This window comes from Procambarus clarkii, chromosome 40 (assembly GCF_040958095.1).
Source record: "Procambarus clarkii isolate CNS0578487 chromosome 40, FALCON_Pclarkii_2.0, whole genome shotgun sequence".
In the NCBI taxonomy this organism is placed as follows: domain Eukaryota; kingdom Metazoa; phylum Arthropoda; class Malacostraca; order Decapoda; family Cambaridae; genus Procambarus; species Procambarus clarkii.
Window position 1 is genome coordinate 25,606,495 of NC_091189.1, and position 25,647 is coordinate 25,632,141.

The following is a 25,647-nucleotide window of genomic DNA, read 5'->3' on the forward strand; positions in this document are numbered from 1 at the left end:
TGGAAGGAAGAGCCTTGAATGACGGAAAACAAGGAAGAGCCTGGGAATGGTGGAGAACAAGGAAGAAGGGGTCTGGAAATGGTGTTGAACAAATAAGAGATGCCTGGGAATGGTGGAGAACAAGGAAGAGATGCCCTGGAACAGTGGAGAACAATGAGGAGCCGCCAGGGAACAATGGAGAACACGGAAGAAATGTCTGTGAACAGTGGAGAACAAGGAAGAGCCGCCTGGGTGGGAACAATGGAGAACACGGAAGAAATGTCTGGGAACTGTGGAGAATAAGGAAGACACTTGGTGACTTGGAAGACTGTCTCATACCTAACTGTGACAGTATGTTACTGTGTATGCAGAGTGATGCTGTGTCCAATTATTAGATGAGTCTGATGGCTGCCATAGTTAATGATTGACAACCATGGCAGTCAACCAGTCACAAATCCATGTGACTGAGGATCCATGACTGCTTCTATTGACTGATGACCGTTACACAATTGTGCCTGATGACTTGTGACTGGTAACTCCTGTCTGCTGACTTTTGACTGTATCTGCTAACTGTTGACAGTATTCACTGAATGATAACTGCTGATTTATTAAGTGGCAGAAGGTAAAAAGTAGTACTTTTAAACAAATATTTATTAATTACCTGGCCTGCGACCCCCGCCATCAACACGATTGCCTGCAAAATAAATTACCTTTAATTAAATATACAGAAAGTGTACGAACCTGTGGAATATACAATTCTTGAAATTTCAACAATATATCCTCTCACATTAAAGTCATCCATTTATTCTTAGTTTTGTTTTATTTATATATTATTTGTGTGTCAAAGCGCATGTTGTGCAGAAGTAAACACACTTACCATCAACACCACCGTTAAAGCCATTGTAGCCTCTTCCATTTGCACCGTTTGTTCTTACTCCGCCAGCTACTCCGTCAACTGTGCCCAACCCGTCGCCATTGGGCCTTCCACCGACACCTCCGATGCCACCGTTGCCGCCTCCGATGCCACCGTTGCCGCCTCCGATGCCACCGTTGCCGCCTCCGATGCCACCGTTGCCGCCTCCAATGCCACCGTTGCCGCCTCCAATGCCACCGTTGCCGCCTCCAATGCCACCGTTGCCGCCTCCGATGCCACCGTTGCCGCCTCCGATGCCACCGTTGCCGCCTCCGATGCCACCGTTGCCGCCTCCAATGCCACCGTTGCCGCCTCCAATGCCACCGTTGCCGCCTCCGATGCCACCGTTGCCGCCTCCAATGCCACCGTTGCCGCCTCCGATGCCGCCGTTGCCGCCTCCAATGCCACGGCTGCCGCCTCCGATGCCGATGCCGTTTCTACCACCGCCTCTCCCACCGCAGACTGAAGATATTAACCCGCCGAGACACATGCACAGGTTCGGCCTTACGCACCGTCCGCCCGAGCCGCAGTCCCGTGAGCATATTGCTGTTGGAAGAGATACAGATAAAATGATTAGTTGCGACCAGAAACAAAACTAAATTTAGGGAAAGATATATTAATCTGATACCTGTTTTGTCTGCATGGACCAAATTTGTCCTCAGTAATGAAAAGATACCACACAGAAATCGACATGCAAGCACAAAAGGTTTGAGGGTTTCATTAGATTTGTACGCAAGGTATTAGATTAATACATAATATTGCGTGGATGCTAAACGCGTGCGAACTGGCTGCAACCAGAAAAAAGTCAAATAACGAAAAATTAAGTTTAAAATATACGCGAGGAGTCCATAGACTTGTTTATAATTTACGTTCTGAGTAAAACGGCATTACAACTAGCTACCAGAACATTAAAAAACATTGGAGGAATAATATTTTGCTATTCAAAGTCTGCTCTTCAAGCAATCGAAAACTTCTCCTGGAAGATCGACAACAAGAACCTCATACTACCAATTATAAATGACCTAATCGCTGCACAGAGCAAGGGGTCTTGAATCTCCTTTGTATGGATAACTTTACACATAAATATAACCCATCATAATGAGACAGACATTGCAGTCAAATTAGCGTGTAACAAAGATGAAGTTGAATTAGATCTAGGTATCCCCATCTCTGCTGTCAAAACTATATTGGTCCAAACACTCAGGTCTGATAGGAAACATAATTACTGACTCCCAACGACCTGAAAGCACTAGTATAAAAAGCTATGATTTAATCAGATCTGAAACTTATATCTATGGGCAGCACAAAACGTGGACCAGACTGTGCGACACAGTGGTTGCCAGGATCAGGTTGGATTACCGTTGCCTGTGGCATGTGGCTACAGGTGACAGATCTCCCAATCCTGAGCACTCCAGGTGCAAACTCTGTGGGCAGGAACTGCGGCATGATCTCCCACACTACATCACCGAATGCCCAGTTATTAGACCTTTCATACCAGTTGGTATGAGGTACCTGGAGCTTTGTAATTACATTATTCACTCTCATGTTCTTGAAGATATCCTCATAGTGCACCCAAAATTTGCCGGTACAGGTGAACAACCTGTCCTCTTAAAAATATCGTCGCTTTTGGCCATTTGCCCATATGGCCGAAATTGGACGTAATTTCAAAGAGAAAAAAATGAAAATAAATTTGAGATTTTTTTTCAACAACAGTTAGTTAAGGGTCCTCTGATAGGTTAGGTGGGCAGGAAATTCTCATAAAGTTTCAAAACGTTATGAAAAACGTTAATTGAAAGTTTCCTCTCCTAACCTGTCCGAGTAAGTCGGACGACTCAAACAGAAAACGGGACAGTACGTCACTTTCGTGAGCCGATTTCATTTCAAATTACGTCCACTTTTGGCCATAGCGCGCATACGAGCCAAAAGCGACGTTATTTTTAAGAGGACGGGTTGACTGAACATATGGCCCTGTATGACTAACCATCCTGTGAGATGAGGAGTTTTAGTATCACTGCTACCTTATTCACTCTGTGTTCATGATATCCTCATAACGAACCCAGAGTCTGTCAGTGCAGACTACTTATCATATGCCTCTGTATGACTAACCATCCTGTGCTATGGGGATTTTTTTTAGGATCACCTAGTTAGCCTTTTAACACTGTACTCCCCTTCATATAGTCTAGAGTAGCTGCTCAAATCCCTATCTCTGCTGTCAATACTATATTGTTCGAAACACTTAGGTTTTCTTGAGGTTATCTTGAGATGGTTTCGGGGCTTAGCGTCCCCGCAGCCCGGTCCTCGACCAGGCCTTTCTTTTTTTTTACACGCCCCCAAGAAGCAACCCTGTTAGCAACTGTCTAACTCCCAGGTACTTATTTACCGCTAGGTAACAGGGGCATCAGGGTGAAAGAAACTGCCCATTTGTTCTGCCTCCACCGGGGATCAAACCCGGAACCTCCGGACTACAAATACGAAGTGCTGTCCACTCAGCTGTCAGGGCCCCCTGATAGTCTGATAGGAGAGAAATTACTGACTCCCAACGACCTGAAAGCACCAGTATAAAAGCTATGATTTGTTCATATCTAAAACCTATGTTCACGGGCAGCACAAAACGTCCACCAGGCTGTGCGACACAGTGATTGCCAGGATCAGGTTGGGTTACCGTTACCTGTGGCAGGTGGCTACAGGTGACGGATCTCCCAATCCTGAGCACTCCAGGTGCAAACTATGTGAGCAGGAACTGCGGCATGATCTTGCTCACTACATCGCCGAATGCCCAGTTATTAGACCATTCAGATCCGTTGGCATGAGGTACCTGGAGCTTTGCAATTACTTTATTCACTCTCGTGTTCTTGAGGCATAATACACCAAAAATTGGCTCGTGCAGACTACTGACCATATGGCCCTGTATGACTAACCATCCAGTGATACTAAAAGTCCCCCCAGCGAGATGGGGACTTTTAGTATCACTGCTGCCTTATTCACCCTTGTGTTACTGATGATGATATCCTCGTAATGCACCCAGAGTTTACCAATGCAGACCTGAAAGTTCTGATGATGAGATCACATACCTCTATATGACTAACCATTCTATATGATGGTGATTTTAGCATCACGGAGCTAGCTTTTTGACACACTGTACTCCCCTTCATATAGGTCTAGGGTAGATGCACAAATGCAGATGTACCTAAATGTGTTAATAACAAAAAAAGTAAAAATACCTAGTCTCATCAAATTGATTATACCTTTTAAATGTAATCTACCTCTCACTGATATCCTTCTATACCCCAACATTCAAGTATCACACACTCATCAAGAAAGGGAATGAGAATCTTGTTCTTCTTAAAGCCGTCACACTTGAAACAATTGACTCCTCTATCAAAAACCTAAGATCTCAGGGGCATTATGTCTACACCAATGGCTCAGTCTAGTAGTTAACAAGAAGCACTGCAGCCAGCCCGTCCTCATAAGATTTCCCAACGCCAAGAAACTGTCGAAATAAAGTGTCCTTATCCTAACCTAACAGAGGACCCAAAACAGAAAACGAGATAGTATGTCAATTTCGCGAGCCGCTACCATTTTCTTGTATGACAAATGTTGGCCTTAGGTGGCGTATACGTCAAAATGCCACGTTCTATTAGTGAGACAGGTTGCTGCAGAAACCTGTAGGTTTTATAGAAATAATACTTGTACACAGAGCATCAGTGAGACTAAGCAACTGGCTGAACTCAGCACAAACAGAACTAGCTGCACTGCAACTAGTTACCAGCACACTAAAAAGTACAGGAGAAATCATTTTCTGTCATTCAAAGTATGCACTTTAAAACTTTTCCTGCAACATTGACAGGAAGAGCCTCATAATAGCAACTATAAATAACCAGCTCGCTGTACAGAATAAAGGGGTTAGAAACTCTCCTGAATGAATACTATCTCACATAAATAAACCCTTCACAATGTCCCGGGCATTGCAGCCAAGTTAGCATGTAACAAAGATGATGCTGAATTAGACCTAGGAATCGTCATCTGTTATGACTATAATGTTCCAAACATTTAGGCCTGATAAGAGAGAAATTACTGACTCTCTAAGACCTAAAAGCACCAGTATAAAAAGCTGATTTAATATACTCGCGTAATTGTGCTTGTGGGGGTTGAGCTCTGGCTCTTTCGTCCCGCCTCTCAATCGTCAATCAACTGATGTACAGATGTCTGAGCCTACTGGGCTCTGTCACATCTACATTTGAAACTGTGTATGGAGTCAACCTCCACCACATTACTTCCTTGTGCATTCCATTTACTAACTACTCTGACACTGAAAAAGTTCTTTCTAATATCTCTGTGACTCATTTGGGTACTCCCCTACCTGTGTCCCCTTGTGTGTGTGCCACCCATGTTAAATAATCCATCCTTGTCCACCTTGTCAATTCCCCCGAGAATTTTGTATGTGGTGATCATATCTCCCCTAGCTCTTTTGTTTTCCAGCAACGTGAGGTGCAGTTCACGTAGTCTGTCCTCATAACTCATGCCTCTTAGTTCTGGGACTAGCCTAGTGGCATACCCCTGAACTTTTTCAGGGGTAAATGTCAAAATGACAAGCACAGCAGTAGCAGCAGCAGCAGCAGCAGATGGGGTGAAGCCACAATCACAGCAGCAGCAGCAGCAGATGGGGTGAAGCCACAAGCACAGCAGCAGCAGCAGCAGATGGGGTGAAGCAACAAGCACAGCAGCAGATGGGGTGAAGCCACAAGCACAGCAGCAGCAGCAGCAGATGGGGTGAAGCAACAAGCACAGCAGCAGCAGCAGCAGATGGGGTGAAGCAACAAGCACAGCAGCAGATGGGGTGAAGCAACAAGCACAGCAGCAGCAGCAGATGGGGTGAAGCCACAAGCACAGCAGCAGATGAGGTGCAGCCACAAGCACAGCAGCAGCAGCAGATGGGGTGAAGCCACAAGCACAGCAGCAGCAGCAGCAGATGGGGTGAAGCAACAAGCACAGCAGCAGATGGGGTGAAGCAACAAGCACAGCAGCAGCAGCAGATGGGGTGAAGCAACAAGCACAGCAGCAGCAGCAGCAGATGGGGTGAAGCAACAAGCACAGCAGCAGATGGGGTGAAGCAACAAGCACAGCAGCAGCAGCAGATGGGGTGAAGCAACAAGCACAGCAGCAGCAGATGGGGTGAAGCAACAAGCACAGCAGCAGCAGCAGCAGATGGGGTGAAGCAACAAGCACAGCAGCAGCAGATGGGGTGAAGCAACAAGCACAGCAGCAGCAGATGGGGTGAAGCAACAAGCACAGCAGCAGCAGATGGGGTGAAGCAACAAGCACAGCAGCAGCAGCAGCAGCAGATGGTGTGAAGCAACAAGCACAGCAGCAGCAGCAGATGGTGTGAAGCAACAAGCACAGCAGCAGCAGCAGCAGATGGTGTGAAGCAACAAGCACAGCAGCAGCAGCAGATGGTGTGAAGCAACAAGCACAGCAGCAGCAGCAGCAGATGGGGTGAAGCAACAAGCACAGCAGCAGCAGCAGATGGGGTGAAGCAACAAGCACAGCAGCAGCAGATGGGGTGAAGCAACAAGCACAGCAGCAGCAGCAGCAGATGGTGTGAAGCAACAAGCACAGCAGCAGCAGCAGCAGATGGTGTGAAGCAACAAGCACAGCAGCAGCAGCAGCAGATGGTGTGAAGCAACAAGCACAGCAGCAGCAGCAGCAGCAGATGGTGTGAAGCAACAAGCACAGCAGCAGCAGCAGATGGTGTGAAGCAACAAGCACAGCAGCAGCAGCAGATGGGGTGAAGCAACAAGCACAGCAGCAGCAGATGGGGTGAATCAACAAACACAGCAGCAGCAGCAGCAGCAGATGGTGTGAAGCAACAAGCACAGCAGCAGCAGCAGATGGGGTGAAGCAACAAGCACAGCAGCAGCAGCAGCAGATGGGGTGAAGCAACAAGCACAGCAGCAGCAGCAACAGCAGATGGGATGAAGCAACAAACACAGCAGCAGCAGCAGCAGCAGATGGTGTGAAGCAACAAGCACAGCAGCAGCAGCAGCAGATGGTGTGAAGCAACAAGCACAGAAACAGCAGTAACAGCAGCAGCAGCAGCAGATGGTGTGAAGCAACAAGCACAGAAGCAGCAGTAACAGCAGCAGCAGCAGATGGTGTGAAGCAACAAGCACAGCAGCAGCAGCAGATGGTGTGAAGCAACAAGCACAGCAGCAGCAGCAGATGGGGTGAAGCAACAAGCACAGCAGCAGCAGCAGCAACAGCAGATGGGGTGAAGCAACAAACACAGCAGCAGCAGCAGATGGTGTGAAGCAACAAGCACAGCAGCAGCAGCAGCAGATGGTGTGAAGCAACAAGCACAGAAGCAGCAGTAACAGCAGCAGCAGCAGATGGTGTGAAGCAACAAGCACAGAAGCAGCAGTAACAGCAGCAGCAGCAGATGGTGTGAAGCAACAAGCACAGCAGCAGCAGCAGCAGCAGCAGATGGTGTGAAGCAACAAGCACAGCAGCAGCAGTAACAGCAGCAGCAGCAGCAGTAACAGCAGCAGCAGCAGATGGTGTGAAGCAACAAGCACAGCAGCAGCAGCAGCAGCAGATGGTGTGAAGCAACAAGCACAGCAGCAGCAGCAGATTGGGTGAAGCAAAGCCACGAGAAGAAGCACATGAATGATGTGTGTGTATGTAAACACGACCCCACGAGCGTGTGTGTATCTGGCCTCTCGTGTTACCCTCTTCACTACACCCAGCTTACTTCTTTATTTGCTGTTCTCATGTCCCATTATCACCCCCCGTGCGAGTGTGCTGTTTCTCCTCTAAACTGGCAATAGTGTTTTAAGAGTATATGTTTGTTGACTTGTTAAGGGTGTGTTTGCGGACTTGTTAAAGAGTGTGTTTCTTGACTTGTTAAAGGTGTTTGTTGACGTGTTAAGGGTGTGTTTGTTGACTTGTTAAGGGTGTGTTTGTCGACTTGTTAAGAGTGTCTTTGTTGATTTGTTAATGGTGTGTTTGCGGGCTTGTTAAGAGTGTGTTTGTTGACTTGTTAAGGGTGTGTTTGTTGACTTGTTAAGGGTGTGTTTGTTGACTTGTTAAGGGTGTGTTTGTCGACTTGTTAAGGGTGTGTTTTGGTAGAGTGGGTGTCTGGTGGGAGAAGTATTGCGGGTGTGGAGCAGCAAGGTTCCCACACCTCTCTCACTCTACTCGCCTTTCCTGTCATTATCCCCCCCCCCCCACCCTTCTTCAGACGGGCGCTTTAATTAATTTTTATTTTTTATATCAACAGAAGGTCAAAGAGGCAGCAACAAGCAGCCTGAAAGCAAGCACAGCACAGATGGGGTGTTCTTGTTAAGCAGAACACCCCCTTGTCAACAAAAGGGACGGGCTTCAAAGAGCACAGGGTGCTGTATTGAGTACAGGGTCCTGTATTGAGTATAGGGCCGTGTATTGAGTACAGGGTTCTGTATTGAGTATAGGGCCGTGTATTGAGTACAGGGTCCTGTATTGAGTATAGGGCCGTGTATTGAGTACAGGGTCCTGTATTGAGTGCAAGGTGCTGTAAAGTGTACTGGGTACTGTAATAGATACTGGGCGCTGTAAGTGTACAGGACGGTGTAATAGATACAGGTGCTGTAATGAGTAACAATCAGTGTATGCTTACGTCTCTTCTCACAGCCTCAAATGTTTAAAATGTGTTTAAATTAACATGATACGGTGTTGTCTAGTTGACAGCGCTGGAAGTTAATCTTGTCACGGTTCAGTACTCACGACACACTTGTCTCTCATCCACAGGCACAATACTCCACTTAATTGTTTACCTTATAATGGCCTCTGGATAAACTGATAATGGACATCTCTGGTTATTCCGTTCTACGTTAACCGTTCCTTATAAGGCTGTTAATCTCGCGGGTGGATCTATGCAACATTATGCACGGGCAAACTATCTCATATATAATAAATATAATACAGTGGCGGATAACCGCACAAAGGCAAGAAGTGCGCGCTTGGGATAAACTCCCTCAGCATCATATGAGACTTTAAAAGCAGTGGTTTTCGAGGTCAGTCATTTATTGTGCACCCCATACCCATCTTGGTAAGGGGGGGGGGGTGGAAGGGTTACAGAACCACATAATGGGTACAAGAACTGAACCAAATGTTACGAATCTTATCTCCTGTGGAGGTTAGTTTCCATTAAAGGAGTGGATTGGGGGAGTGTTTTCTTGAAGTAAATCTGCAGCTCATAACTGGAAGACCGCAAGTGACTATTATTACTCCGCAAGTAAAAGTAGTGCCCTTCAGCTGGAGATTGTTTAGGAATAACGTGTATTGGAATAGCAAAACTATGTGAAGGAAAAATGGACTCAAACAAAAAACCTGCGTGGCGAATATGGTAAATGAAATCAATAAAGGGTTTGATTGGAAACGTTAAAGAATAGAGTATTAAGGGGCGATGACGCAAGAGGGGTGGACGCCATCTTGACCTGACGCGAGGAGAAACGCTGACGATGTCCTTGCTTTCTGAGGAAATTTTCCAGCCCTTATCAATCAGATAAGCCTTTGTATAATAGTATCAGGGTTGCAAGGAAGGGTAGAGTACACTGACAGTCTTCTGAGCAGTATTTTTGAGGGAGAGTCCAGGTTTCCTAGGGGTTTATATATATATTTGTGTGTGTCACCGGTTGATAGGTGTGGTGGCTGTGTACCCAGTTCCAGCTGTGGATTCAAAGCGATAGGGAGCAATAATAATCGCCTAAAGCCCGTTAGGACGATTATTTTTTCATGTGTTCTTTCAGAATGACCTTGAATTGTAAGGAGTGAAATAGGTTATGTAATGTCGCGTGTGTTATTAATATACATTTGTGTCATTTATCTACTAGGTTGTTTTGCTACACCTTGAATTCCCCTTGGCTCAAGTAAAAGCCTTTATACCCCTAGACAATATTAAAAATACATTTTTAAAATATATAAATACAAATACATATATAGATGAGCAAATTCTCTCACAGGAAATATTAAAGCAGTCCCCGTCCATCAGTGGTACAAATGTTGTAGCTACAGGAAATGTAGATACTCAGACTAGGTGGCAGGCAGAATTGGAACTAAGGCAGTTGCAGCTTGTGGCAGGGCAAGCTCAGAAGAGGCTAGAGGCAGAGCAAGCTCAAGTTGCCCGAAACGCTATGCGTACTAATGGCTTTAGGTATTGTATGTACTACCTCTATCTATAAATCAATCAGAATGTTTGTAACTCTGCATCTATGTATGTACTTTTCCTAAGTAACATATTATTATTATTATTATTATTATTAAGAACAGAAGAAGTTGGAAATAGAACTACCTATGAAGAGATTAGAAGTGGAGCAAGCTCAGAAAAAATAGATTCAGAGATTCGGCTAGCAGAATTGGGAATTATATCACCTGGGCAGTTAAAGGTTAACAAAAATGTTAAGTTTCCTCTATTCTGTGAGACAGACAGACCAGTTTTTCAGTCATTTTGAAAAGTTGGCACAGAGTATGGAATGGCCTGAAACACAATGGGTATCTTCTTCAAGGTCAGTTGGTGGGGAAGACACAGAGGATATTTGCAGCTATGCCTTTGAATGATAGTTTTGACTATGGCAAGGTAAAGGCAGCCATCCTTACTGCCTAGCAACTTGTTCCTGAGGCTTATAGACAAAAGTTTAGACAACTGAGACGAGTCCCAGGTCAAACTTTGATAGAATTTGCACAAGAGAAATATGATATATTTATTAAATGGTTAGATGCTGAAAAAATTAGGGATCTGAACTCTCTTAAAAATTTACTTTTGGTAGAAGAATTTTTATCTCGCATTCCTTCTAATGTGGTTTTATATTTGGCAGATAAATTACCCAGAGATATTTATGAGTTGGCTAAATTAGCAGATGAATATGAGTTGATTCATAAAATAATTTTTACAAATAAAACTCAATCAAATAGACAAGGATCTGGTCAAGCAATAAACTCCTCAGTCAGATTTGGGTGCCACATGTACCCAACAGCAGGTCAAGGAAAGGTGCCAGGTGGTAAATGGAGTAATATGAAACCCAAAGAGGTTCACGCCAGTAATAAACCTCACCCAGAGTTGAAACAGTGTTCCTACTGCCATAAAAAGGGACATGTTGTAAAGAGTTGCTGGTTTCTTCACCCAGAAAAGAGGCATATGGCACTCACAGTGTGTGAGATGAGGGAAGAAGGGAAGAAGTCACTTCTAACCTCTTCAGAGCTAGCAAAAATAAGCATTTGTGGCAAGGTGTAGCAAAAATAATGGGGAAAAAAGCACTTGCTATAAATCATTTTGGAGATTTTATATCAAATGAGAAATTAAAGTGTCCAAATGGTTTGTGGCATGATGTTAAAATTTTGACGGATACAGGAGCATCCCAATCTTTACTATTAGAGAGTTTTTTTTATTATATATACAGTCTACAGAGACTGGGGAGGTAATAATTATACAGAGAATCACTGGAGATTTCCAGACTGTGGTTTACTGAGGGAAGTAAACCTTGAGTGTGATTTTATTAAAGGCAAAAGTTTAGTAGGTGTTAGTCCTGAATTACCAGTTGCTGGTTTAGATCTAATTGTGGGGAATGATCTTGCTGGTAATTGAGTTAAAAGAGATCACCACCCCATAATGCTAACTAAACCAGAGGTAATTATGGCATGGACAGATTCTGAGGTCAAGGTAATGTACCCAGCATGTGCCGTGACCCAGTCAAAATCAGAGTCTCAAGTATCACAGACTTCCAATAACGTAAGTCAGTTGGTGCATGTCTTCTTAGTTGTCCTCCAAGGTACCCTGAGGTACACCTTGGTGCATGCATCCTTAGTCGTCCTCCAAGGTACCCTGAGGTACACCTTGGTGCATGCCTCCTTAGCTATCCCCAAGGCGTCCACGAGGGTACACCTAGACGCCGACGACTACCACTGAAGGCGTAACTCAAGACAAGACGAGACTACCCCCCCAACCCACTCCACCCCACCCCACCCCATCCCTCACCCAGACTTGTTTATTATGAGAAGGAATTATGGGGCAAGGCCGTCTATTGGAGTAAGACTGTACTAATACTCAAGGCTGTCTGCCAGTCTCCTCCAAGGTGTGCCACTTAAGATTACTAAGATCCAACACTGTTCCTCCCAAGGCCCCCAGACCAGTCTCAACACTCACCAACCTATACTTACATTTTTCAGATACGAAAAGCTTTCTTGGTTTTATTAAGTAGTAATACAAATGTGAAAGTAGTTGATTTTTTTTAATCTTTGCTGTTGCTGTTAGACCTCACTTAGATTATGCTATATACGTTCGATCATTATATATAAGAACCATATAATGAACACAAATTATCTGGTAATCATAGTACAGGTTGAAAGCCTGAAAACCCAGCACCAGGCCACTTCTTTAAAAAGACATTAAAAGCATCGTGGGCATATATATCTGTGGCGCTGAGATATGATTACGATATACAAGATTCTCAGGAGAATTGATAAATTCGATATATTCAGTGTAAGACCAGGTGAAACGTTGGAGAATGTCTGCATGATTGAGGTACCGATGAGTCAGTGATGTTAGAAAGAACATTATGCAATATGGATAAGCAACTAAAGTGGACAAGAAGAGATAGAAAAAGCTAATATAATAAATAGCTTCAAAAGAAGATAAGAAACAATAGGGTCAAAAGTCACCACACAGCTCACAAGACAGCGTTCAACCCTGCAAGAACATTTAAGTATAATTAGGTGAGAGCACGCACGCACCCACTCGTTTCTCTCATTGTTTGCTAATGATGCCAAAATTATGAGGAGGATTAAAACCAAGAAAGCAAGAAGCTTCAAGATGACCTCGACCAACTGAAGTAATGGTCCATCATGTGGCTACTAAAGTTCAACCCAAGTATATGTATGTTAATGAAACTAGATGGAGGAAACAGGCCAGACACAGAGTACCTACTGAATGGGAGATGAAGTCCTCCACAAAAAAGAACACAGAAAGATCTAGGAGTTGATATGACGCCAAACCTGTCACCTGTAGCCCACATCAAAAGAATATTATCAACGGCGTATGCAAGACTGGCTAACATCAGAACTGCCTTTAGAAACTTCTGTAAGGAATCATTTAGAACCTTGTATACCACATATGTAAGACCAATCCTTCAGTATGCGGCTCCCAGCATGGATCCCATCACACCATGGGTTCCAGGCGATCAGTAGCAGGAACACAAAATCTTCCATACCCATATAAACGGTTCTAAGCGTTATTGCCGCAAGAGGAAAATAACTACCAGTTAAGTAAATCTAGGAATTACGTGTTAAATTATCTCGAGTGATTTTTGTTGATGTTTCTCAATTGAAAAAATTCTCGCCCTGTTTCTCTTTTAAGATCTATGGCGCACTTTCTCCAGGGAAGGTCGGCGCGGAACACCATAACGATGCAGTCATGTTATGAGCATTTTTAAAGGTAGGAGACGGGCGGACGGCCTCACCAGGCCATATTGGTCAACGAGGGAGGCCGCCAGCGCATAATCTCTCGCCTTCCTCTACAATTATGCCCTATAAGCTACACACTGCAGGATAAACGTATGCTTGTCTGTGTCTAGTCCATGTACATCACTGGTGTGCAGGTAGAGTTTGGCTTCACCACTGGTGTACAGGTAGAGCCTGGCTTCACCACTGGTGTACAGGTAGAGCCTGGCTTGACCACTGGTGTACAGGTAGTTTGACTTCTCCACTGGTGTACAGGTAGAGTCTGGCTTCACCACTGGTGTACAGGTAGAGTCTGGCTTCACCACTGGTGTACAGGTAAAGTCTGGCTTCACCACTGGTGTACAGGTAGAGCCTGGTTTCACTCTAACGTTCAAACTAGAGTCGACCACTGTCCACTTCCATTCCCCCTTCCTTCCCCCCCCCCCCCCCCCCTCACCGGCCATAAGCTGTTGGAGTCAGTGAGACCGTCTTAGGCCTGAGCGCCTCCTCTTCCCTACGGGGGTGAAATGTACCTCTTCGAAGCAGGCCAAGTTGATCCAGGGGTCATGATTGGCTAGAGATAAGGGCCAAGTCATTATTGGCCAGAGTGCCAGTACCCAGGCCTAGTTTTGGAATGGGCTGCTGGCTAAATAAATGGCAGGAGCCCCGGTAACTAGGATAGTTGTGGAAGGAGTCATTCTCCACTTGGAGGTTGTTGAACTTAATTTTAGTTTGTGTGATTTGGAGTTGTGAACTGAGGTAGTCCACCAGGTCCTTAGAGGAAGAGCCAGCAACATCTTTGGCTGGTAATTGCAGGGATAAAGGTAATGTGCTTTTTGAGTGTTCATGTGCTGTCAGTGGATACCATACCAATTGCCTCGTTTATGATTTATTAGCAGTTAGGATATATTTTTCGTGTCCTTTATTGAATAAAGTTCATATTGATTTATTTTGGTGTTTAGCTAATTTTCCCACTAATTAATTCCGAGTCATTAAATTTTCTCATTACATGCTGTGTTGGGAGTTTCCCTGCGTTCCTCCATGCCATTCTGTATTAAAGTTGCCCCTTGTTTCTAAGTAAGTAAACTAAAGAGCTGCTAATATACATTCCCATTAAAAAAATTCGACGCAATGATGGAAAGCAGCGCTCATAATCTACAGAACCGCTCCGGATAAAGAGAGCAGCGCTCATAATCTACAGAACCGCTCCGGATAAAGAGAGCAGCGCTCATAATGTACAGAACCGCTCCGGATAAAGAGAGCAGCGCTCATAATGTACAGAACCGCTCCGGATAAAGAGAGCAGCGCTCATAATGTACAGAACCGCTCCGGATAAAGAGAGCAGCGCTCATAATGTACAGAACCGCTCCGGATAAAGAGAGCAGCGCTCATAATGTACAGAACCGCTCCGGATAAAGAGAGCAGTGCTCATAATCTACAGAACCGCTCCGGATAGAGAGAGCAGCGCTCATAATGTACAGAACCGCTTCGGATAAAGAGAGCAGCGCTCATAATGTACAGAACCGCTCCGGATAAAGAGAGCAGTGCTCATAATCTACAGAACCACTCCGGATAAAGAGAGCAGCGCTCATAATCTACAGAACCGCTCCGGATAAAGAGAGCAGCGCTCATAATGTACAGAACCGCTCCGGATAAAGAGAGCAGCGCTCATAATGTACAGAACCGCTCCGGATAAAGAGAGCAGCGCTCATAATGTACAGAACCGCTCCGGATAAAGAGAGCAGCGCTCATAATCTACAGAACCGCTCCGGATAAAGAGAGCAGCGCTCATAATGTACAGAACCGCTCCGGATAAAGAGAGCAGCGCTCATAATGTACAGAACCGCTCCGGATAAAGAGAGCAGCGCTCATAATCTACAGAACCGCTCCGGATAAAGAGAGCAGCGCTCATAATGTACAGAACCGCTCCGGATAAAGAGAGCAGCGCTCATAATCTACAGAACCGCTCCGGATAAAGAGAGCAGCGCTCATAATGTACAGAACCGCTCCGGATAAAGAGAGCAGCGCTCATAATGTACAGAACCGCTCCGGATAAAGAGAGCAGCGCTCATAATGTACAGAACCGCTCCGGATAAAGAGAGCAGCGCTCATAATGTACAGAACCGCTCCGGATAAAGAGAGCAGCGCTCATAATGTACAGAACCGCTCCGGATAAAAGAGAGCAGCGCTCATAATGTACAGAACCGCTCCGGATAAAGAGAGCAGCGCTCATAATCTACAGAACCGCTCCGGATAAAGAGAGCAGCGCTCATAATCTACAGAACCGCTCCGGATAAAGAGAGCAGCGCTCATAATCTACAGAACCGCTCCGGATAAAGAGAGCAGCGCTCATAATCTACAGAACCGCTCCGGATAAAGAGAGCAGTGCTCATAATCTACAGAACCGCTCCGGATAAAGAGAGCAGCGCTCATAATCTACAGAACCGCTCCGGATAAAGAGAGCAGCGCTCATAATCTACAGAACCGCTCCGGATAAAGAGAGCAGCGCTCATAATGTACAGAACCGCTCCGGATAAAGAGAGCAGTGCTCATAATCTACAGAACCGCTCCGGATAAAGAGAGCAGCGCTCATAATGTACAGAACCGCTCCAGATAAAGAGAGCAGCGCTCATAATGTACAGAACCGCTCCGGATAAAGAGAGCAGTGCTCATAATCTACAGAACCGCTCCGGATAAAGAGAGCAGCGCTCATAATGTACAGAACCGCTCCGGATAAAGAGAGCAGTGCTCATAATCTACAGAACCGCTCCGGATAAAGACAGCAGCACTCATAATGTACAGAACCGCTCCGGATAAAGAGAGCAGCGCTCATAATGTACAGAACCGCTCCGGATAAAGAGAGCAGTGCTCATAATCTACAGAACCGCTCCGGATAAAGAGAGCAGCGCTCATAATGTACAGAACCGCTCCGGATAAAGAGAGCAGTGCTCATAATCTACAGAACCGCTCCGGATAAAGAGAGCAGCGCTCATAATGTACAGAACCGCTCCGGATAAAGAGAGCAGCACTCATAATGTACAGAACCGCTCCGGATAAAGAGAGCAGCGCTCATAATGTACAGAACCGCTCCGGATAAAGAGAGCAGTGCTCATAATGTACAGAACCGCTCCGAATAAAGAGAGCAGTGCTCATAATGTACAGAACCGCTCCGGATAAAGAGAGCAGTGCTCATAATGTACAGAACCACTCCGGATAAAGAGAGCAGTGCTCATAATGTACAGAACCGCTCCGGATAAAGAGAGCAGTGCTCATAATGTACAGAACCGCTCCGGATAAAGAGAGCAGTGCTCATAATCTACAGAACCGCTCCGGATAAAGAGAGCAGCGCTCATAATGTACAGAACCGCTCCGGATAAAGAGAGCAGCGCTCATAATGTACAGAACCGCTCCGGATAAAGAGAGCAGCGCTCATAATGTACAGAACCGCTCCGGATAAAGAGAGCAGCGCTCATAATGTACAGAACCGCTCCGGATAAAGAGAGCAGCGCTCATAATGTACAGAACCGCTCCGGATAAAGAGAGCAGTGCTCATAATGTACAGAACCGCTCCGAATAAAGAGAGCAGTGCTCATAATCTACAGAACCGCTCCGGATAAAGAGAGCAGTGCTCATAATCTACAGAACCGCTCCGGATAAAGAGAGCAGCGCTCATAATGTACAGGACCGCTCCGGATAAAGAGAGCAGCACTCATAATGTACAGGACCGCTCCGGATAAAGAGAGCAGCACTCATAATGTACAGGACCGCTCAGGATAAAAAGAGCAGCGCTCATAATGTACAGGACCGCTCCGGATAAAGAGAGCAGCACTCATAATGTACAGGACCGCTCCGGATGAAGAGAGCAGCACTCATAATGTACAGGACCGCTCCGGATAAAAAGAGCAGCGCTCATAATGTACAGGACCGCTCCGGATAAAGAGAGCAGCGCTCATAATGTACAGGACCGCTCCGGATAAAGAGAGCAGCGCTCATAATGTACAGGACCGCTCCGGATAAAAAGAGCAGCGCTCATAATGGACTCTGTCCTCTGGGTAAAGTGATTACCACGAGACACCAAACCCATTCTCACACCAACTGGATAGTTATCTATGTATTTGTGATGGTCTGAAAGCATATTATGGGTCCAATAATAGTCTACTTATAAACTGGTAAGTGAACCTTTATCCTTAACAGAGAACGACATTTACACATGGAAATGCTTCCAGTTATAACTATTGTATTATAAATCGTTAGTTTAAAATATAATAAGTCTATACTTAACTCGTTTTCTCTGAAACGGCTCAAAGAACTTGGTTTCTATCAATTAAATCCTAAGGATACTTCAAATTTTCACATTTCAAATGTTTGAAAATAATACACCGTATTAGCATAACTAATGTAATGAAACCTAACCTATCCTAACCATGGATAAGTATATAATAGCACCAATTACATAGTGATTTTGAAGTGATTAACTCCAGGGTGTGCATCAGTGCAGAATTATAAAGCTCCGGATAACACGATCAACGCTCATAATGTACAAGAAGCTTTTTGGATAAAGAATGCAATGCTTATAATGTACAAGACGCCTTTAAGATAGAGCAATGCTTATAATGTACAAGAATCATTTTAGATAAAGAAGCAACACTCATAATGTACAAGAAGCACTCCGGATAACGAGAACAACGCTCATAATGTACAAGAAGCACTCCGGAGAACGAGAGATACGCTCATAATGTACAAGAAGCGCTCCGGATAACGAGAGATACGCTCATAATGTACAAGAAGCGCTCCGGATAACGAGAGCAACGCTCATAATGTACAAGAAGCGCTCCGGATAACGAGAGCAACGCTCATAATGTACAAGAAGCACTCCGGATAACGAGAGCAACGCTCATAATGTACAAGAAGCACTCCGGAGAACGAGAGATACGCTCATAATGTACAAGAAGCGCTCCGGATAACGAGAGCAACGCTCATAATGTACAAGAAGCACTCCGGATAACGAGAACAACGCTCATAATGTACAAAAAGCACTCTGGATAACGAGAGCAACGCTCATAATGTACAAGAAGCACTCCGGATAACGAGAGCAACGCTCATAATGTACAAAAAGCACTCTGGATAACGAGAGCAACGCTTATAATGTACTAGTGTCCGAGATTACTTAAAGTTCGGACCACTACTGTGTGCATGTAGACTAGGACTGGTGTGCAAGCCGCTCACGGTAATTATCAACAGTGTAAAATGCATAGAGCGACGGCACAAGATATTGAGGAGATCTTGCTAGATTATAGATCGTGTCTGATCTCTACCTGGTGGTGCAGGGAAACCACAGTAATCGGTTCAACTAAATTTAATTATTTAATAGGACTAGTATATGACGGAGGATCCTTTTATGGGACCGAGCCAGCAAAGTCTAATATGAGGGAGAACGGATTTCCTGAAATACCAAGTGCTTAACATACAAATTTATGCACTAAATTTAGAACATAAAACGAAAATGTATTTACGTGTAGAATTGGGATAATTGTCTTTACTTTACGAGGGTTTATAGGCAAATCTAGGCACAGTACTGTCTCTTGCTGACAGTGGTCAGGGAACATAACACAACCTAACTTTAGCACTGGTAATTATGACCACCTCAGCAATAACGGCTGGCTAATACTACTGCTCAATGCAAAAGGAGAATTTGGAGATCAAAAATAATGCTCGGGACATTAAATTGCATGCACAATATATATAAAAGCTGACATGTGTTGGAATAACCTTCACAAACACGTGCCCGGTCCACACCGGCATTCTGTGGGACGTTTCACTCGAAATGGACTCAGACAGACAGATTCTAAACTATCCACAAGGCTCACTGGGTTGCAAATAAGCACCACAAAATGCGAGTCCAATTGTGTACACACTACACATTTAGTGCGTACTAAGTCTAGCATCCACCATTTAGAGGGAGCACTTAGGATACGAGCAACGAAACGTTTACAATGTACAAGGAGCACTCCGGATACGAGAGTAACGCATATAATGTACACAGAGCCCATGTTAGCCCAAGCAACAAGGATACGTCCCGAGAATCACACTCAACACTTGGCCACAATGAGTAACAGGAGGAGGCAAATACATGAGTCCGTCACACTCATGCATTATAAACTTGGCCACAATGAGCAAGAGAGGGAAGAGGTATACTCACGTATGATACACAGGTTGTTGCCAGTCTTCTGTTGCCAGCCCGGGCAACAGAAGGGTCGGTGACGAGAGCCACACACGTTGGGTCTGAAACATGCAACACAAAATGTTATCACAAGCATCTTACTGTTCCTCACCTCTCCATATACTCGTTATCACACCACTTATATATATATATATATATATATATATATATATATATATATATATATATATATATATATATATATATATATATATATATATATATATATATATATATATATATATATATATATATATATATATATATATATATATATATATATATATATATATATATATATATATATATATATATATATATATATATATATATATATATATATATAATATATATATATATATATATATATATATATATATATATATATATATATATATATATATATATATATATATATATATATATATATATATATATATATATATATATATATATATATATATATATATATATTTTATTAAATATGACCGAAAAAGTAAGATTAATAATTCTAACACGAATTTTCTCAATCTTTCGTACATTATGCTTCACTGTTGGAGGTAAATCAAAAATCACTTCTCCAAAATTCATTTTTATTTCTAGTCTGACGCGACACGGGCGCGTTTCGTAAAACTTATTACATTTTCAAAGACTTCACAAATACACAACTGATTAGAACTTGCGTTTCCCTGATTTTATATCTACATTTGAGTGAGGTGGGAAGGGTGATGTGGCATTACATTTGAGTAAGGTGGGAAGGATGATGTGGCATTAGAGGATATTAATAGGGTATTAAAAGTATCAACACAAGACAGAACACGAAACAATGGATATTGAATAGAAGTGTTTGTAGAAAGCCTATTGGTCCATATTTCTTGATGCTTCTATATTGGAGCGGAGTCTTGAGGTGGGTAGAATATAGTTGTGCAATAATTGGCTGTTGATTGCTGGTGTTGACTTCTTGATGTGTAGTGCCTCACAAACGTCGAGCCGCCTGCTATCGCTGTATCTATCGATGATTTCTGTGTTGTTTACTAGGATTTCTCTGGCGATGGTTTGGTTATGGGAAGAGATTATATGTTCCTTAATGGAGCCCTGTTGTTTATGCATCGTTAAACGCCTAGAAAGAGATGTTGTTGTCTTGCCTATATACTGGGTTTTTTGGAGCTTACAGTCCCCAAGTGGGCATTTGAAGGCATAGACGACGTTAGTCTCTTTTAAAGCGTTCTGTTTCGTGTCTGGAGAGTTTCTCATGAGTAGGCTGGCCGTTTTTCTGGTTTTATAGTAAATCGTCAGTTGTATCCTCTGATTTTTGTCTGTAGGGATAACGTTTCTATTAACAATATCTTTCAGGACCCTTTCCTCTGTTTATGAGCTGTGGAAAAGAAGTTCCTGTAAAATAGTCTAATAGGGGGTATAGGTGTTGTGTTAGTTGTCTCTTCGGAGGTTGCATGGCTTTTCACTTTCCTTCTTATGATGTCTTCGATGAAACCATTGGAGAAGCCGTTATTGACTAGGACCTGCCTTACCCTACAGAGTTCTTCGTCGACTTGCTTCCATTCGGAGCTGTGGCTGAGAGCACGGTCGACGTATGCGTTAACAACACTCCTCTTGTACCTGTCAGGGCAGTCGCTGTTGGCATTTAGGCACATTCCTATGTTTGTTTCCTTTGTGTAGACTGCAGTGTGGAAACCTCCGCCCTTTTCCATGACTGTTACATCAAGAAAAGGCAGCTTCCCATCCTTTTCCGTCTCGTAAGTGAAACGCAGCACGGAACTCTGCTCAAATGCCTCCTTCAGCTCCTGCAGATGTCTGACATCAGGTACCTGTGTAAAAATGTCGTCAACATACCTGCAGTATATGGCCGGTTTCAAGTTCATGTCGACTAAGACTTTTTGCTCGATGGTACCCATGTAGAAGTTTGCAAACAGGACACCTAGGGGAGAACCCATGGCGACCCCATCTACTTGCTTATACATGTGCCCATCCGGGCTCAAGAAGGGTGCCTCTTTAGTACAAGAGTAGTTTCCTCAGCATGCCGACAGAGTGTATCGTGATCCAGCCTGTACTCCTCTTGACATGCCAGAAAGTATTCTGAGGAAACTACTCCAAGCTTGTACTAAAGAGGCACCCTTCTTGAGCCCGGATGGGCACATGTATAAGCAAGTAGATGGGGTCGCCATGGGTTCTCCCCTAGGTGTCCTGTTTGCAAACTTCTACATGGGTACCATCGAGCAAAAAGTCTTAGTCGACATGAACTTGAAACCGGCCATATACTGCAGGTATGTTGACGACATTTTTACACAGGTACCTGATGTCAGACATCTGCAGGAGCTGAAGGAGGCATTTGAGCAGAGTTCCGTGCTGCGTTTCACTTACGAGACGGAAAAGGATGGGAAGCTGCCTTTTCTAGATGTAACAGTCATGGAAAAGGGCGGAGGTTTCCACACTGCAGTCTACACAAAGGAAACAAACATAGGAATGTGCCTAAATGCCAACAGCGACTGCCCTGACAGGTACAAGAGGAGTGTTGTTAACGCATACGTCGACCGTGCTCTCAGCCACAGCTCAGAATGGAAGCAAGTCGACGAAGAACTCTGTAGGGTAAGGCAGGTCCTAGTCAATAACGGCTTCTCCAATGGTTTCATCGAAGACATCATAAGAAGGAAAGTGAAAAGCCATGCAACCTCCGAAGAGACAACTAACACAACACCTATACCCCCTATTAGACTATTTTACAGGAACTTCTTTTCCACAGCTCATAAACAGAAGAAAGGGTCCTGAAAGATATTGTTAATAGAAACGTTATCCCTACAGACAAAAATCAGAGGATACAACTGACGATTTACTATAAAACCAGAAAAACGGCCAGCCTACTCATGAGAAACTCTCCAGACACGAAACAGAACGCTTTAAAAGAGACTAACGTCGTCTATGCCTTCAAATGCCCACTTGGGGACTGTAAGCTCCAAAAAACCCAGTATATAGGCAAGACAACAACATCTCTTTCTAGGCGTTTAACGATGCATAAACAACAGGGCTCCATTAAGGAACATATAATCTCTTCCCATAACCAAACCATCGCCAGAGAAATCCTAGTAAACAACACAGAAATCATCGATAGATACAGCGATAGCAGGCGGCTTGACGTTTGCGAGGCACTACACATCAAGAAGTCAACACCAGCAATCAACAGCCAATTATTGCACAACTATATTCTACCCACCTCAAGACTCCGCTCCAATATAGAAGCATCAAGAAATATGGACCAATAGGCTTTCTACAAACACTTCTATTCAATACCATTGTTTCTGTTCTGTCTTGTGTTGATACTTTTAATACCCTATTAATATCCTCTAGTGTTCTGTCTTGTGTTAATGCCACATCATCCTTCCCACCTCACTCAAATGTAATGCCACATCACCCTTCCCACCTCACTCAAATGTAGATATAAAATCAGGGAAACGCAAGTTCTAATCAGTTGTGTATTTGTGAAGTCTTTGAAAATGTAATAAGTTTTACGAAACGCGCCCGTGTCGCGTCAGACTAGAAATAAAAATGAATTTTGGAGAAGTGATTTTTGATTTACCTCCAACAGTGAAGCGTAATGTACGAAAGATTGAGAAAATTCGTGTTAGAATTATTAATCTTACTTTTTCGGTCATATTTAATAATATATATAAGCTTTATATATATATAAGCTTTAAATAAGCTTATATATATATAAGCTTTAAAAAGCATTAAGAACAATATACAAAATATAGACAAAATAATATATGTTGACGAGGAGTTAAACAAATAATAAAGTATAAATTATTAGTATCGTGAAAAAATGTTTTGGAAAATAACAAAAATAGATCCAAACATTGAGAGTTAACATGTGTCTACCACTGTGTCTAACACGTGTGTAGAGTGGTAAATATGTATACTGTAGACACATGTGTAGAGTAGTAACGTGTAGAGTAGTAGACATGTGTAGGGTGGTAGACACATATGTAGGTTTGTGTATGAGTGGGGTGGGAGAAGTACAGAATATGAGTGGGATGGAGAGGTACAGAGTGCATGAGTGGGGTGGAGAGGTACAGAGTGCATGAGTGGGGTGGAGAGGTACAGAGTGCATGAGTGGGGTGCGAGAGGTACATAGAGTGCATGAGTGGGGTGTGAGAGGTACAGAGAGTGCATGAGTGGGGTGTGAGAGGTACAGAGAGTGTATGAGTGGGGTGTGAGAGGTACAGAGAGTGCATGAGTGGGGTGCGAGAGGTACCGCGAGTGTATGAGTGGGGTGTGAGAGGTACAGAGAGTGCATGAGTGGGGTGCGAGAGGTACAGAGAGTGTATGAGTGGGTGTGAGAGGTACAGAGAGTGTATGAGTGGGGTGCGGGAGGTACAGAGTGTATGAGTGGGGTGCGAGAGGTACAGAGAGTGCATGAGTGGGGTGCGAGAGGTACAGAGAGTGCATGAGTGGGGTGCGAGAGGTACAGAGAGTGCATGAGTGGGGTGTGAGAGGTACAGAGAGTGCATGAGTGGGGTGTGAGAGGTACAGAGAGTGCATGAGTGGGGTGTGAGAGGTACAGAGAGTGTATGAGTGGGGTGTGAGAGGTACAGAGAGTGTATGAGTGGGGTGTGTGAGAGGTACAGAGAGTGTATGAGTGGGGTGCGGGAGGTACAGAGAGTGTATGAGTGGGGTGCAAGAGGTACAGAGAGTGCATGAGTGGGGTGCGAGAGGTACAGAGAGTGCATGAGTGGGGTGCGAGAGGTACAGAGAGTGCATGGGTGGGGTGTGAGAGGTACAGAGAGTGCATGAGTGGGGTGTGAGAGGTACAGAGAGTGCATGAGTGGGGTGTGAGAGGTACAGAGAGTGTATGAGTGGGGTGTGAGAGGTACAGAGAGTGTATGAGTGGGGTGCGGGAGGTACAGAGAGTGTATGAGTGGGGTGCGTGAGGTACAGAGAGTGCATGAGTGGGGTGTGAGAGGTACAGAGAGTGCATGAGTGGGGTGTGAGAGGTACAGAGTGCATGAGTGGGGTGGAGAGGTACAGTGTATGAGTGGGGTGGAGAGGTACAGAGTGTATGAGTGGGGTGTGAGAGGTACAGAGTGTATGAGGGGGTGGAGAGGTACAGTGTATGAGTGGGGTGGAGAGGTACAGAGTGCATGAGTGGGGTGCGAGAGGTACATAGAGTGCATGAGTGGGGTGTGAGAGGTACAGAGAGTGCATGAGTGGGGTGCGAGAGGTACCGAGAGTGTATGAGTGGGGTGTGAGAGGTACAGAGAGTGCATGAGTGGGGTGCGAGAGGTACAGAGAGTGTATGAGTGGGGTGTGAGAGGTACAGAGAGTGTATGAGTGGGGTGCGGGAGGTACAGAGTGTGTATGAGTTGGGTGCGAGAGGTACAGAGAGTGCATGAGTGGGGTGCGAGAGGTACAGAGAGTGCATGAGTGGGGTGCGAGAGGTACAGAGAGTGCATGAGTGGGGTGTGAGAGGTACAGAGAGTGCATGAGTGGGGTGTGAGAGGTACAGAGAGTGCATGAGTGGGGTGTGAGAGGTACAGAGAGTGTATGAGTGGGGTGTGAGAGGTACAGAGAGTGTATGAGTGGGGTGCGGGAGGTACAGAGAGTGTATGAGTGGGGTGCGAGAGGTACAGAGAGTGCATGAGTGGGGTGCGAGAGGTACAGAGAGTGCATGAGTGGGGTGCGAGAGGTACAGAGAGTGCATGAGTGGGGTGTGAGAGGTACAGAGAGTGCATGAGTGGGGTGCGAGAGGTACAGAGAGTGCATGAGTGGGGTGGAGGAGTTCAAGAGGCGTGCTTTCGCAGGGCAAAGGGCACTAATTGCAGCTGTGTAGCTGGTAAGTGGGAGCTTTCATCCTTTAATGGTGCTCTTGATGGTAGACAAATATGGCGCGAGCGGTGATGGCGTCTTGCAGGGGGACATGTTGTGCTCCCAGGAGGCTTTGCTGCTCCTTTAGTCATCAAGCACACCCTCTGTCAGTTGGTTGTTAAATTTCAGGATCGAATATTGCACAGAGTAACGCCATAAAGACTTAAGTAGTTTGTAATTTTGTGATCTTTGGCGC

At 44.6% G+C, this 25,647-nt stretch overlaps 1 protein-coding gene across 1 annotated transcript in view; it reads right to left on the reverse strand.

Annotated features, from left to right (window-relative positions):
- LOC138372843 (fibrillin-1-like) overlaps positions 1-25,647 on the reverse strand; it is a 72,271-nt gene that overhangs the window by 23,632 nt on the left and 22,992 nt on the right. The window contains exons 2-4 of the mRNA XM_069338508.1: positions 19,557-19,639; positions 857-1,438; positions 641-673 (exon numbers count right to left, since the gene is read on the reverse strand). Of these exons, the coding sequence (XP_069194609.1) occupies positions 641-673; positions 857-1,438; positions 19,557-19,639 (698 nt within the window). The remainder of the gene's footprint in view (positions 1-640; positions 674-856; positions 1,439-19,556; positions 19,640-25,647) is intronic.